This window comes from Engystomops pustulosus, chromosome 1 (assembly GCF_040894005.1).
Source record: "Engystomops pustulosus chromosome 1, aEngPut4.maternal, whole genome shotgun sequence".
In the NCBI taxonomy this organism is placed as follows: domain Eukaryota; kingdom Metazoa; phylum Chordata; class Amphibia; order Anura; family Leptodactylidae; genus Engystomops; species Engystomops pustulosus.
In genome coordinates, this window is record NC_092411.1 from 30,555,378 (window position 1) to 30,571,407 (window position 16,030).

The following is a 16,030-nucleotide window of genomic DNA, read 5'->3' on the forward strand; positions in this document are numbered from 1 at the left end:
AAAAAAACTGAAAAATAATAATCACCCCCTTTCCCTAGAACTGATAGAAAAATAAACAGTAAAAATCCTAAACATGTCAGGTATTGTCGCATCCCAGAATGTCTGATCTATCAAATATAATAACGGTTATTCCCAATGTTTAACGGAAAATAGTGCCCAATCAAAAGGCTGCACCGTGCTCAAAAGGGTATCTATGAAAACATCATTCGGTACATAAAGCGCTCACACACTTGTGTCTCATGATGATTCAGCTTTATTTACAGAATGGAGGGCTCTTATACCTTCAGTAGACAAAGAACTTCACAGTGCATGCGTAGTGGTTTCTCCAATTACAACTCCTCACATTTCATAGGACGGGATGTTGAATATACAAAGACTCCGAGACAACTGGAATGAGCAGGGGAAGGGTCTACACAGATAGCTTGCAGGACGTTATTATATACAGATGTGGAGAAAGGATGGAAAATACAAGAACCAAATGGATTCTGTTCTCACAGCACGACCCGCCAACCACTCATAGGGAAGCGGTTATGAAGGAGTAACCAATGGACGTTCTCCTCTTTCTGCAGGAAGTCAGAGGGAACGGCACAGGAAGTTCCTCTTTTGTTCCCAATGTCTTCCAGAAACTTAACCAGGGTCAGTATAATATAGGTGTCCCAATAAAGGTCACCCACTTGTCAAACATTACTAAAGGTGACCCCTTTTAGAAGGAGAAATCATCAGAATATGACTTAACTGTTAAACGTTATTTTGGGGGAATTTACAAAAGCAGTTTCTCATGTCACTTTATTAATTTACTAATAAAAAGTACTATAGCACACGATTTTTGACTCTGTTTGCGGACAACTCACCGACAAACCAGATAACATGACAATAGAAATCTAAACTTCAAGGACTGTTGATCATGGAAAGCTCATGTCATACATTGCAGCTATGGGGGACTTTCCTATGGAAAAGTGATACATATATTCTAAGGGCATCTACCACCAGGATAAAAGACTGTACACAAATGAGCCTGAGGGGCTCCAGGCTTTATGAACACCTATGGAGCCTGGAGCCCCTCAGGCTCATTAGCATACAGTCTTTCATCCTGGTGGAAGATGTCTTTTTAAGATATAAAAACATTTTGAAATAAAATGAAAACCTTTTTTATGACCCCCAGGTACAACTTTAAATTAAAAAAAAATAATAAAAAAAATAAATATATATATATATATATTATACAGCTACATCCAACATTAAGCAATGAGAAGACTACATTGGGTGACGATACGAGTGGGGTCTGCATCCCCCCTCCTGCCCATGCCTTCACTTTTCCTTTGTTTGGATGAATTTGGGGTATTGTATGATTTTGTTCTACCATGCAGGCATGTTGCAGTTAACTTTTTATGTGTACTTTTGGATATTGCATACTGATGCCTTTTTATAGGGGATTTTGATATAACCACTCTATTTTCTGTAGCAGAACTTATTAGGGGTATTTTGGGCTTTTTCCTCTTTAGCCATGGGTTGCCTCATACACATTTCAGTGTATTTTTTAAGTGTTTTTATCTCTTGTCCTGTTTATGTGATGTGTTTTTTTTTTTTTTTTTTGCACACTTAATAAATTTGCTTGTATTCGTCATTAATACTCATCTAGCTGTTCTTCTTGTAGGTTGCATTAAGCAATGAGGTTATAACCACTTAAAATGCAAGAAGGGGAATAGTTCTGGTCCAAAGAATTCTATAGCTGTTTATACAAGAAGCCAGGCATCTGAGCTTAGGTCAGAGTATTAGATTTGCATATTTTTAGAATTTTGAGAGTTTCAGCAGAGTAATAAGTTCTCTGCATTGCAGGACTAGAGCTCCGGGGGGGGGGAAGGGGGGGGGGGCGCAGTTAAAGACATGTTACGGTATATTAGCTGCTTCTTAAGATCCTTACCTATGTTCCTGACCTATGTTTTTAAATGGTGTATTTCTAGTTCTACAACACGAAGAACTTCAATTCTTATCTTTAACATGACCCCAGAAGCATGGTTATATGTGCTATAGAGCTGAAGGTAGCGGTTCCCCCTCCAGCCTCTAAAAATGACTCTTATTGGGCAAAAGGTGACTCGCTTATGCTTGTTTGCATACAAATACAATAGGTAATTTTAGCCTAAACTAGGGAATACTAAAATAGATATTTCGGGTGCTTTTAGTTTATTGTTCAAAATGTTAGTGACCAGTCCCTTTATTATATTTTTATTATACAGGCAGTCCCCTATACAAGATAGGGTCTGTAGGTTTGTTCTTAAGTTGAATTTGTATGTAAGTCGGAACTGTATATTTTATCATTGTAATCCCAGACAGAACTTTTTTGGTCTCTATGACAATTGGATTTTAAAAATGTTGGGTTGTCATAAGAACCAGGATTATCAATAAAGCTTCATTATAGACACCTGTGATAACTGTTACAGCTGATCATTGTAGCCTAGGACTAAAGTACAATAAATTACCAATATCCAGTAGTCGTATGGTTTGTAACTAGGGGTCGTATGTAAGTCGAGTGTTCTTAAGTAGGGGACCGCCTGTACTTCAGTACAAGGACTGAGCTTTCAAATCCAGAAGATTTAGTTTCTTCCATTGCTTTTTCACAAAAGTAAAGTTTCTCCGACAAGAGGAAAATTTTGAAATTATTAATATTAATGTGTGCAAATAAATTGTAAGTTATGCAGCAGTTTATCTAGTGATATAATGATGCTAATATAGTCTGCAGCTACAAGCTGTTTCTTCTCTGTCCTAGAGAAGTTATGGCAGCAATCGGTATCCATGGGGCATTGCTGAAAATATGATCCATACAAGACTATATGTGTATACTCCTTTATCCATACATCAAATTCGTACAATGCAGCATTCTGTTTTTAAAAAGGCATAATGGACGGATGGTTGTTGACCTGTGGCCCACCTAAACGGCTTTATTCTGCAAAGCCGTTGGGAGTAACCCTTAGTGATGCTGTCTGTTTCAACCCTTTAACCCTTGCACATTGATATGAAGGACTCATCCACAATGTTACCAGGTCACTACCTCTTGGAGTAGTTGTAGGTGATGGCTAAACTGAGAGTATGGGGTAAAGCGAGATGCTGGTTTGAGCTCCAGGAGTAAGGCAGGAAGTAGTTAGAGGTAAGCAGAGGTCGGGGCAGGTGGAGTCTGACTGTAGGTTAGGGCACAGGTTTAACCAGGGTCGTCACTGAAGCAGAACAGATCTGATAAAGATCAAATTTCTAACAATGTGTTTAACTTCCTGTATCTATGGTTTTGCATTTTACAGAACCACTATCATGATGCCTTTCAACACATGAGATTCTCATTAGAGATGAGTGGACCTGATGTTCCGGCACGGTTCAGGTTCCACCACCCGGTTCTGACAACTAGCTGTGGCCTTGAATGGCTGGGGGAGTTTTCCTCTATAATATGATACTTTGTTTCTATGTGCTATAAAACCTAAGATGGGGACATCCGAAGTGATGCATAAAGTTATGGCTTTTGAAAGAGGCCTAGTAAAAAAAAATGCGCTCAAAACGGAATAGGACGTCGGTACTAAGGCGACTACTAAATTACGATCAATTGATTAATGTGTGTAATGCTTTGAAATATCTATAGGCAATCAATTGAGCCATGAATTTTGGAAACTGTCGTTGTGGTGGGGTAATGCCCATGGGTGGCATGGTAGCCCATTGGCACCTGAGACTCATTTCTGACTTCAAGACCAATTGCAGCAGAGTTGTTTCCATCTTGTATGAGGGGAGATCCAGCTACAGAGACTACAGCATCCAGTATTAGGAGTTTCAATATGAGCATGCTGGGTGCTGTAGTCTCTGCAGCCGGATCTTCCCATGTTGCCCTACTCGAGGCTTTGTAACTTCACCGACACATTTGATACCGGAATCTGGAATGATCCAAAGGGCAAAACATAATAAATGGATACGCTGTTTTGTAGATGTAACCGCAGCCGTTCCAGGGACCCAGGAGCACAGCCCATCGCCTCCTCTGAAGTCATTTTCTAGTAACTTCCTTTATTTAATGAAATAAAGATTCCTTTAATTACTCACAAGGGAGGGAGCAGACGCACAAGCATCTCCAATCACAACTTTCTCATCTTATTTGAAGAGAACCTTGGAAGCCGAGGTTTGTTGTTGACTAATCTCAGTAAATGAGCGTCCTGCATATACAGCAATGACGATTGTTACTTCATTATTTCAATTGTCAGAAGTCCTGTCTGCGCCGAGGATGAAGAACTTAATGTATTATAATTGGCTCCAGGAAACTGTTACATCTGCCACTTCTCATAGCTCACACCTCATGTGCACTAACCCTCTGTGATGGGGCCTCACGTTGGCTTTTAAAGGGTCCAAGTGTAGCGGAAGGCTAGGATCTCACAAAGGGTCAGCATTGTGTGCTTAAATAGAAGTCAAAATCTTGTTAGATCTTCATTATCTTCTTTTAATTGGGTACGAAACACATTTATACATTTACAGCACAGGTTTAATACCTTAAAAGATGTTGTCAGAAATCCATGTCAAAATTTTTGAAATAAACCCAATTTTTTTGGTTCATTTTTTCATATGGTAGTGAAACTATATTTTAAACAAAAAAATTTATAGAGAAATATTTAAACATTTCAACACGCAAAAAAAGGCAAAGCGCCATACAGTGAAATTTACTATTGCATTTACCACTATCAATTTTCTATTGAGCACCTTCGGCTCTCTGTTCAGTTTAAAGGGCAACACATTATATAGTTGTGCATCACAGGGAACGTTCCCAGTTGTTGTTGCAAGTTTTCATGTTGATAAATTCTGAACCACAAGAAATATTGCAAATTTGATTTCTAATGCAATTCTGGTCTATTTTGATTTGCTATCTTGATCTCCCTCTGATCCAGTATTGTTGCTTTCAAGATGTCGTCCATGTTCCAGACATAGCCTAAATCAGTGATTTTCAACCAGTGTGCCGTGGCACACTAGTGTGCCGCGACACATAGTCAGGTGTGCCGCGGGGAAAGTTCCCCAAACTATGGTGCCCCCTGTGTTTTGTTTCCCGGCAATGCGCAACGATGCGCAGTCATGGCTTCTTACAATGTAGGAGACGTGTACAATAACACATGCACAAGCTTTGAACCTTGCGCGACAAAATGACGTCACCGAGGCCGGCGCATCATCCTGAGAGCCAAGGTAATGCCCACCAATAATGCTCACTATATGAGCTTTTGCCTGAGTATATGAACTGTTGGCAGAATACTCAGCATATGAGCTGGTACTTGTAGTACTCCAGCAGTATACTGCATATAACAATGAGAAATGTAAAATGAGAAATACTATAGTCATGAGGCTGGAGCACTACAAGTACCAGCTCATATGCTGAGTATATGAGCTGGCACTTGTACTCTGGCCTCATGGCCGTAGTACTTCTCATTGTACCCCTTTATTTTGCAGTATATGAGCCACATAATAATCAGCACCATATACTAAAACCAGGGAGAAACTGAGAACTGTTGAGGAAGAGCTTCGTGTGTGTCCTTCCACCATTCCTGCCAGGATATCCCTTTTGTGTTTATCGAAACAGGCCCAGGTTTCACACTGAGTGAGTAAAACACATTTAGAATCTATATTATTAACTATATGTATAATATGACTGTTTTAGTGTCATTTTATGCTATTTTGGTTGGTGGTGTGCCCCAGGATTTTCTAAGTATAAAAAGTGTGCCGTGGCTCAAAAAAGGTTGAAAATCACTGGCCTAAATGATAGGCCCCCCTCGACAACCATTATTTGTTAGGGTACCTGATATGTTGTTTTCGTTTCCGAATAAAATGGCGTCCTGGGACTTCTCATTCGCCCTGTTCATATTGTTGTAAAAAACCGAGCGACATTCTCACTGGAAACTGCATTAGTTACAGCTGAAAAGTGCAAATAAAGTGTGACCTCTTGTGGGATTTAAAAGAAAAGTGGTGACCATGCAAAAGTACAGTAATTAAAATATAAAATAATTATAACCTAGAAATGAGGTGAAATAAGTGCCAAGTACAGATAGTGGACCTAGTCTCTGTGAGACTCCCTGGTCTGTCATTTAGATAGATCTGTAACAGTCTATCTGAATGACCGTAGTTTTGAAGTATATGTTTTTAGTCATCAGACCCCTTAAGTTTTAAGTATCCTAGGGAACCTAAAAATCTCCACCAAATCAAAATATATGAACAATTTTTCCATTCCGGTGAACCCTGTAACAGAAAATAACACCCAGATCTCCATTTTGCGTAATGTCCGCAAAATGGTACCAATAAAAACGTCAGCTCGTCCCACAAAACCCAAACCCTTACACAGCTCTGTACATTGAAGTGTGACCATTATTGCTGTGAAACCAAGAAATGTTTTTCGTACAAAAGGTTTACATTATTTAAATGTATCTCTTGTAATTGTTCTGACCTAAAGAATAAAGGGGGAGGGGTCATTTGAACCGCACAATGAAATACAAAGCCCATAAGAATAAGCCTCTACTACCCCATACTGCATTTGGAAAAAATTTTCCGCTTCCTGGTACATTATGAATATGTAAATATTAAGTAATATAAGTAATAGGGGATTTATTACTGTAATTTTTTTTCTTCTATTGTATTTGTATGGTTGGTGATTAGGTATAGTCTAGGACTTGGGCTCCAGCGGGAGGTTGTCATACCTAATAACAGGAATGACCTTTCTATAATGTGTACACGATGAGGGGGATGTAGCATGTGCTCGGGCAGTCGGTATACTTGTGCCTATGTAATGGCAGCGGCTCTGTGCCTCTGGGCTTGACTTCAGCGCCGTCTGACAATGAGGAGCCTTCTTGGCTTTGATCTTCCGTTTTCCTTCATGTGACCTTTGCTGACAGATAATTTATTTCTTTCTAATCCATTTGAGAATATTAAATCCTTAAGGGTGCACGTTCTTCTTTCTTGTTCAAAGCCATGCTAATTTGCAATGCAATTTTCATTGTAAATATTATACAGCCAAGCCATCTTGTCTTCTTAACATCTAATCCTTTTTTGGGGAGAACAAATATCTTGAGTTTTTGAGCTACAATGAAAGGGTTACCGGTATTTTTACAATTTCTTTAGTTATTTTAAAGGAATAAGAATTCCACATGTGCATTCCTGGTCCTGATGTGTGGTGATTCCTGTTCAAGTAATGACCTGTTACCACCACTGACTGTGGTGACCAGATAGTCGGTGATTAGTTACCATGATCAATCTCTTTAGTTGGGACGTCCGTGCTGGAATGGAGTATTGATAAGTTAATTTTCAGCTGAGACCATTACAATTTTATTAAGGATCCACTTAAAGGGAACCTGTCATCATATCTTACAACAGTTATAAACCAAACAGTTGGCTCTGTTGTTAAAATCCTGCTCTGGTCATGCACACTTAGCAATGGAGACAGTGGGGGACATTTACAAGGGTGAACCAACAGTAATTGCAATTATTTCCCCCTATAAGCCGCCACAACCCCAAGTGGGCATGAACGCGGGCATGGCTGGCAGCATAGTGGGCAGCACGAGCTGGAACGCTACAGCCTACAATCTTTCTAAGCCAAGAGATTGCAGGCTGTGGCGGAATCATACCCCAGGCAGGACCATGCCCACAGCCGCCATATTACATACATCATGAGGCAGGAGCATCGTACGCTGGCGCACAATAAATGAATGTCCCCTAGTATAGAATCCACTGCTTGCGGCGCATGGCCAGAGCCGGATATGAATAGTGAGGCCAACTATGTCAAGAGAAGGGAGGAGAAGAAGAGAGGGACAACTGGAAGAATCCAGAGAATGACTCGGATGCCCAATGGAACCACCTCCATGACATTGGTACTTCGTTGGCAATGACCATTTTCAAACTATATTTTGTACTCATCATCGTAGAGGACATTTTGGGGGAAACCCTGTTTTGGTTTCTAGCTCTTTGTAAGCTGTAGGAACACACAGAGACGTGAAGGGGCCATATTGAAGGTCCTCATGCAAGGAATACAATTCAAAAAGTAAGTTCACTTCTCGGAATAGTGACAAGATATATCTTATTAGCCTTTGTGGTGGCGCTCAAACTTATTAGGAAAGTCCATACACAGTTATCTTCAATCATTTAGGAAAATGGGGAAAAAAGAAAAAGTTGGCACTCACCACTTCTTTAAAACTCCCTTCTTTATCTTTAAAATGGCATACATGGAATATTAGATAGTAGCTATAGGAACCTGTCATAAGGTTGATGGCTCAATACCTGACGACCGGTTCCACTTAAATCATCAAGGGAGTGCAATGGGCAAGTATTTCTTGAATGACTTGAAAGTCTTGTTTACACTGGAGGTCTTCTTTTAATACATAAAACTTTCATACATGAGGTTTATTATTAATTTTTTTTTTTTTTGTAACGGAAGCATGTTGAGTTGTCCGCTATAGAATAATGGGTCGCATACTAGCACATGAAGGTCTGAACAAAGATTATATTAGTTAGACACGTTTTGTATATTCCAGAACCTCATCAGTTCCTTAGATAGCGAGTCACTTTTATTCTTCTAGAATTATTAATCACAAAACAGAGAAATCGATGAACAGTCATTACTGTCTTTTATGAGTCTTGCAAACTTTTTGGGTTGGTAGAAAATAAATTTTTCACCTTTTTCTATTAAATAAGCAATGAAAAAGGATTCCTAACAGTCCTCCATTACACCCGGGTCCTTACCTGTACTTGAAGACCTCAATCCTAAATTTTCCATGTTGTCATAATGGTCCCTTGTTTAAACCATTTTCTGGACTTCTCAAGAATCTTCGGCTTAAGTAAAAATAAACAGTTTATAGAACGGCGCCAGCGTGTCTTTCAAGGATTTAATCGTCCGGTTTAACAGGGTCTCTATACTTTTTACCAAGCTAATTGAATGTTCTGTATGCAATTTTATATACATATAACAGCATGTATGTCATATACTACAGTACGGTAGCTCATTTTTTGGCATGATAAATATCTAAAGCTTAAGATGTGTTTTTCTTTTAGGCCAAGCAATAAGAGCCAAAAGAATGATGGAACCTGTGCAGAAAGACGTGTATAAATATGAGACTGGGCATATTCCTACAGAATGGGAAGGTAATAATTTTTTTCTTTTAAGCAATTGCAACTACTATATCTACTGCAAGTTGATCGATGAGGGTTCCGACTGTTAGGATCCCACCAATCACAAAAATGTGACCCTGTTCTAACGAATTGATGGAGCCACAGATCGTTCATGGGTCCTGCTGCTCCATTCAATTGTACAGTAGTGTTGGAAATTGCTGAACAATTTAAGTATTTATCGTGTGTTTTTTTTGGATTCTGCAGTCTTCCATTTTTTGAAGGTGAAGAATTTCCTTAAACCAGCTGGTCAGGGTTGGGGCTCTGGTGGTCTTCACTTTTAACCTTTTTAAAGCCCACCATGAAGCAACACTAAAAAAACACAAAAACTACATTTACAACTAGATTTTAATCCAAAGAAGAAAAAAACTATTTATGATCCCTTATATGAGCCCATGGTCCGGTGATGGCATAGTGGACAATGGACTGACACAAAACATGGGAAAAGACTTAGAAGCTGAATTCCCATCAAAGATGGAATCAATCTTAATGGTTGGAAAGTTTGATTTGATTGGTTTTCAAATTTGGTGGCTGACGGCAGCCAAAAGAAATGGCCTGTGAATATTTCCTCAGCGGTGGCCTCTACAGATGTAGGGCTAAAAAAAACCTGTCCGTGCTTGGCCTGAGCATCTTGGACCATGCAGTGGCCGGATCTGAGTGAACAGTCTTTGGGACAGGGCTCCGAGCATCATAGTGATATATGATATAAGGCGTCCCTTCCTCCCTGCGGCACCACAGTTTTGCGGGGAAATAGCTTGAAGTCTCCTCCTTTAAACTGTGCACAGGTATGAAAATACATCCAGCACTGATTTATTTACCAGTCACAATTGTGGTTTTATAGCCTAATGCAGCTAATTCAGATGAATCGAAAACCTGCTTCCTGAGCAAGAGCAACTTTTATGTGATAAATGTAAAGGGGGTCCGTTTATTATGAAGTTAATAATAATTCTCATTGACAACCCCTTTAAATGATTACCTGATAAGCGTGTGGCACTTGCTTACATGCTCTATTCTAATAGTGCACAAATGATATCCGATGATCGAGTGGGTACACCAACTCTGAAGAGCCTGCTCTGCTGCCAACGCTAAAGAACTAAGCACCATCATCATAGATTCCCCCGCGAGAAGATGCACTCTGCAAAATTCCCCGGTCCTCCAGCTGAATGGTCACCCATTGTCTATGCAGATAGAATATTTTATTTACCTCCTCCCTGTGTCAGAAAGCTTATCCGTCATTGCCAGGGCCTAGGGAGATTTGCAGAGTGCACTTTACTGCCTGCTTGTTTCATCCTCCCGGTTTCCTGTAGCATTTAGTGATTAATGGCGGTTTTAATTTGCATGCTCACTTTTCTGCTCATTAAAGTGTATTATGTGCCAGTAGGAGTGTAAAGGTTCAATGGAAATCTCATGCATACTAATCAAAATGCAAATAAGCACAGATGAAAGAATGCCGGGGTCTCGCTAGGTATGAAATGTCCGGTTATCTCTCGACGCCGCACTCGTACATAGACAGGACTATTTAATACTGGCAACGCCGCGAGTGCAATGCACGACCATCACTGGCAGAGGAGGCTATAATTAAGCTTCTGGAAACGGGGAAGAGGTGACAACTTGTGTCTGAATCTTTTTAGTAAGCGCCGGGAACGTCCATTTCCCCTAAATATGTAATACTTGATATTTATTTATTCCATGTCCCCCCCCCCCCCCCATCCTTTCAGTAAAGAAGCAGAGAATATGATTAGCCCTACTTGATTCTGTTATCTGCTGCTCTTTAGATCTGTCCCCAATACTGTTGCATCTGAAATTGCAATTTTAATCTTTGACTCTACATTGATTATGGAGTTTTTCCATGAAGAACTTCCGGTATTCGATCCTTAGGAAAAGCCAAGTAAAGTTGATTGGTGTAGGGGTAATCATCAGTTTACAGATGTGGTCGGAAACTATTGTCCCTGCAGTATCCGGATGCTGTCACTACATTCCCGGCTCTCGTTGACTCCCGACTCCACGTGCTCTCCACCATACGTTGCCAGGCCAAGTATTGGCTCCTAATGATAGTCCTTCAATTTCTGTAAAATTATAATTAATCACAGCTTTCTACTATAAAATCATGACTTAGATTGAATGAGCACTTACAATCTATGAGGATTAAATGCCAATATGATAATCCTATTCTACTGTGAACAATCCCTATACCGACTAATACTATCAATACCAATACAAGTATACAGGATTAAAGGGGTTTTCCCACGAAGAACAGCTGATCTGTGCTGAGACCCCCAGACCTCAGAAAACGAGAAGACCCCCAGACCTCAGATCACGAAAACTAGGGGTCCGCGGCTACGCATGACCGTTCTGCTCCATTCATCTCTATGGAGCTGACGGAGTTCGGGGAGCACTGCGCTCTGCAATTTCCGTCAGCTCCATAGAGATTTGATGGAGCAGAATGGTCTTGTGCAGCCGTCTGCTCTTTAGTCTGACGGAGTGACGAGGGGTCCAACTCGTTTTCGTGATCTGTGGGGTTCTCAGCACTGAGACCCTCATTCATCACCAAATTGGGCCCTATCCCGTGGATAGGGCCTAACTTATCTTTGTAGGGAAAACCCCTTTAAGAAGTAAGCAAGATCATAATGGCAATGATCTTGGTGCATTGCCTGATGCATGGAGATGCTGCCACACCATAAAGCTTGCAATCTATGGAGACTGGGGGTGGCACAAGATTCTGGTACCTGCCACAGCCGTCTTGGTTTCTGTCCTTTATTCATCTCCTGGTTTTTATCGGAGCCATTCCTAGAAGGCGAATTCTCAGTCTGGTTGAAGTGTGTGTCCACTGAAGCGAGAAGGAATTAAAGACCCGTTAATCTGCTTGGAATTTCATAACCTCCATTACCACGGCTCAGAACGAAGACAATTTATCTTCTTTAATTCGCATTCAAGCTTCCAGAGAATAAGGAAGATTAGTTGGTGCGGCTTGCGTTCCTTCTGCCCCAGATTAGTTAATGAGTCTGGGGGTTTTAGTGAAGCCAGAAACCTGCCATATACCAGAGGGGTCGCCACATCTTCATTTTTAGCAAACGCTAATGAACGCCTCGTGCACGCTAACGTTTTCATTGTTTACATTCTCGATGCTACCAGAATTGTCTACATTTAGTCACTGTGTATGATCTCGTCTTTTTACCAGGCAATGGAGAAGGGAATGTAAGCTATGAATTCTCCAAATTGATGATTTTCTTAGTGTACCTTCTATTGTAACATGATAAAGGCAGGCAGTATACATATCCATGTGAGATGTATTTACAGACAGTCTAATATACACGCTAGGGCTTTGTTCACACTTCTGTCTCCGGTTGGAGACTCGAGTTCACAGGAAAAGATATCACTGCGAGCAGCACAGGTTTTTATGTCAAAACAACAGATGATATATCCCAATATAAATTAATGGCATCCACAAGGTTCTCGTGGTATCCATGGTTAGGGGCGGAAGTGACAGCGATTGTGTGAACACAACCTTGTGTATGGACTTCTCAACACCTCCCATCAATTCTTTGTATACTTTTAATAGGTGTCCCTTAACTCATTCTGGTGTTTTTCTGGAATTTTCTCTACAGTTCCCATAATTCCGAAGAATCCGTATCATTAGTTTCTGTTCTATAGTGTCAAAAGGGTGGGGGCAGGCTGTTCTACCCCTGGACCACCCATCTGACAATACATATAGGGAAATTCATCAGAAGTGTCTAAGAGCAGAACTGTCCTAGTTGCCCATTGCAACCGATCAGAGCTCGGCTTTCATTTTCCCACAGCCGTTTATAAAATTAAAGTTGAGCTTTTATTGGTTTTTATGGACAACTAGGACAGTTTTGCCTCAGACTCTTCTAAAAATAAATCTCCCCCATAGTGTAGTTAGAATATTGAGTACTGAAGCTATGCTAAATGGGACTGGGACAGATCCGCCTTGTGACTGTAGAAATCCAAAAATTTTGATATTAATTGTACTCCAACAGTGGGAACTAGAGAGAAAATTCTAAATGTACCAAAACCTATATTGTTTTATACAACTTGTCCATAGGAATAGCAGGTAAACGTTTGGGGTGAGAATAATGTAGACTGTACATCATGGATGTAGATCGGGCCTTGGTCCACAAAAGATGCTTGTGTCATAAATGGCTTGGGTGGGGTACAGTGCACACAACACTTCAAGAAAGTAGATTTAGATGTCTTTCGTTAAGATGGTCTTTTTTATGCTGGGGTCCCTTACTGAAATGTATAAGTCTCATACACCATACATCTTCCTAAAATGTGCTGTGAACCACAGACTATCTTAAAGAGGACCCATGAGGGCTATTTAAGACCCTAAACCACCCACATGACCTTAGTTCTACCCTCTGTGCCCACAAAAAAAAAGCTCCCAATGCATGCGCAGTCACGCACCTCAGCTTCACTGTGCAAGTGGTGTGAAGTCGAATTATTGCGCAGGCATGGGGAGCACCAGAGAAGGGTCCATTGCACCTCATCGTACCCATCTCCAGTTAACTCTAAAGGTTTTTTTTTTTTTAATGACACCCATGGAGAGTCCTCAAACTAGCCAATTTGGGACACTAAATCGCCAGTCCATAAGGGGTGGGTGTCCCAAATCAAACTGGCAGGTCCTTGTTAAAAACATCGGAATCTACTTTCTTGAAGTGTGGTGCACACTGTTACCCGCCTCTCTCTCTCTCTCTCTCTCTCTTTCTCTCCTCAACATTTTCTGAGATTGCAACCGGTGTGGCAACTTGACAATACCAGATGGTGGCAGCACCCATATAATCACACACACTTTAAAGAGAGTTTTGCCTAATTTGCAGAACCATTTTTTGGTGAGCCTGCAATTCATATCTCCTAGTTTTGTACAAAACTGTACTTTTATGAGCAGTTCTTATTCTCTCCTACTGTTGTGTCCATAAATTGAACGTGGGGAACGTGTTAGGGCCCAGTGTGGCTTGGCATGTCTGTTCTGTGTTGGGCTTGTAAATCTGTCTTTCTTGCCCACATTCAGCTGTGTCAAAACCGCCTCGCAGGACTCTAGGTCTAGGACCCTACTGACTTGACAATATGAAAACAAAACAAAATTCTTTTGTGTATAGTACTAAATGGTTGTCCATAGTTGACTGGCCACGACAAACACCTATTTTATGAACTGCTAATACCAACTTAACGTGAACCCTTCACCTTCCCAGTAGACGTTACTTGTCCATTATCAATGCAAAATTGTTAAACCCTTGTTAGCCAAATTAAACAAATTCAGCAATTTTTAACCCAACTTTTATCTAAAATGTGTAATATTGTGTTTTTGTGGAGCATTAAGGATTTTTTATTTGGCTTGAATTTTAATTAATTTTTTTTCCCCAAAAAAACTTGTACTTGTTATTAGACTCTTATTAAGGCAGAACTCCCTGGAAACCCCTTTATGTACATTTCACATCAAACCTTACATTTCCTGCGCTGCCTGAAATAAAAAGGGTTAAATGGCATTAAAAATACATTACACAAATCAATTCAACCTTGACCTTTTTGAGCTACTTAACCATTTAAACAGTTTTTACTAACCATAGATGAAAGGGATGGGAATCTGCCATTAATCAGGTTGACAAACTACAAGATTCATTTTGACTCCTAAGAAGTGGCCTTTCTAATGCCAATTTATGGCACAGTTGCTCTTTGTCGGAAAGGTTATGCTATCGAGAACATATTCTGAACTTTCCCTCATACCTTGCGCTGCGAAGAAGCTACTCCGATGCTGCTTCCTATTAAACAGAGAGTTAATTTTATTGTCTGACATTTTGCTGCTCTTGATCCTCCTGCCAGAGTCGTGTAACTGATCAATTACTTCATGGTGGACGAGAAGAAACACGTGGTGGCCTGTAGACCTTGGACGGCCACATCTTCACACGTTCCACAATTGAGTTTTATTCAAATCTCACAATAAATTACCATATGAAATTGTCCACCTTCAGAACTGCTGTGTGATAGATCTATTTTACAAGTCATATGGTCCCCACAGTCCTTTGGTAACCTAGAGACGCACAACACATGCTTGACCTGCCTCTATCTATTGGTGAGTATGGGACCGCCATTTACAGGTTTTTGATGATCCAAGCAGTTGGACCCCCATCGATCAGCTTGTTATCCCCTCCCCTGTGCATAAGAGTCTACATGCAAACTTGATAAATCCCTTTTTAAAGGGGTTGTACAGAACTAGAACAACACTGCTTTCTGAGCCCCAACTGCACTTTATTTTTGTCTGTCTTGGCACAGATTCTTCTAATCTTGCACAACCCCTTAATGGACATCTACTATCAGATTTACTGATGGTGGACTAGTCCTACTCACTTTCCATCTTCATCCGCCATGATCAGATTTTACATTAATCTAGAACACGGGGATTTTGATGAAAAAAAAGTTTAAATTATGCAAATTAGCATGAGGCTTACCTCACCTGAGCACCTCTCAGCTCCGACTCGCCTGCGCCTAGCTCAGGCAGAACTGGACGGACTCTGAACGTGTAGAAAGTGAATAAAATCTAAGCCGGTGAAGCCAAGAGGCGCTCAGGTGACGTAAGCCTCAGGCCAATTTCCCTATTTTAATTTTTTTTATTAAACAATCGTTTGTATTTTATTTTCAAAGTATAGCATGACAATAGGTAGCCTCTGAAGTGTCACCTTCGTGCACAGCCCCTTCTGAAGAGGTTTTTGGCCTATGCCCATGCGCAGCTCACAGCCCAAAAGTACAAAAAGTTACCGCGCATGCATGGGCTCGGGCTGAATAGCCTGAAAAGCTATTGACCATCTGATGGTAGATGTCCAAGATTAGAAAAATAAGTGCAAAAGCCAGTCTTGGTGGTGTACCA

At 40.6% G+C, this 16,030-nt stretch overlaps 1 protein-coding gene and 1 long non-coding RNA gene across 4 annotated transcripts in view; one reads left to right on the forward strand and one right to left on the reverse strand.

Annotated features, from left to right (window-relative positions):
* Nucleotides 1–16,030, forward strand: part of NDUFAF2 (NADH:ubiquinone oxidoreductase complex assembly factor 2) — a 56,609-nt gene that overhangs the window by 26,997 nt on the left and 13,582 nt on the right. For both annotated transcript variants that reach the window (XM_072136902.1, XM_072136913.1), the window contains exon 2: nt 9,037–9,126. In XM_072136902.1, the coding sequence (XP_071993003.1) occupies nt 9,037–9,126 (90 nt within the window). The remainder of the gene's footprint in view (nt 1–9,036; nt 9,127–16,030) is intronic.
* LOC140118700 (uncharacterized) lies at nt 4,788–7,126 on the reverse strand. 2 transcript variants are annotated; one of them, XR_011853243.1, is made up of 3 exons: nt 6,693–7,126; nt 5,757–5,916; nt 4,788–4,945 (listed from the first exon to the last, which is right to left on the reverse strand). It is a non-coding gene; the product is annotated as an uncharacterized lncRNA (long non-coding RNA). The 2 variants fall into 2 exon arrangements; XR_011853242.1 differs by having other exon boundaries at nt 5,757–7,126.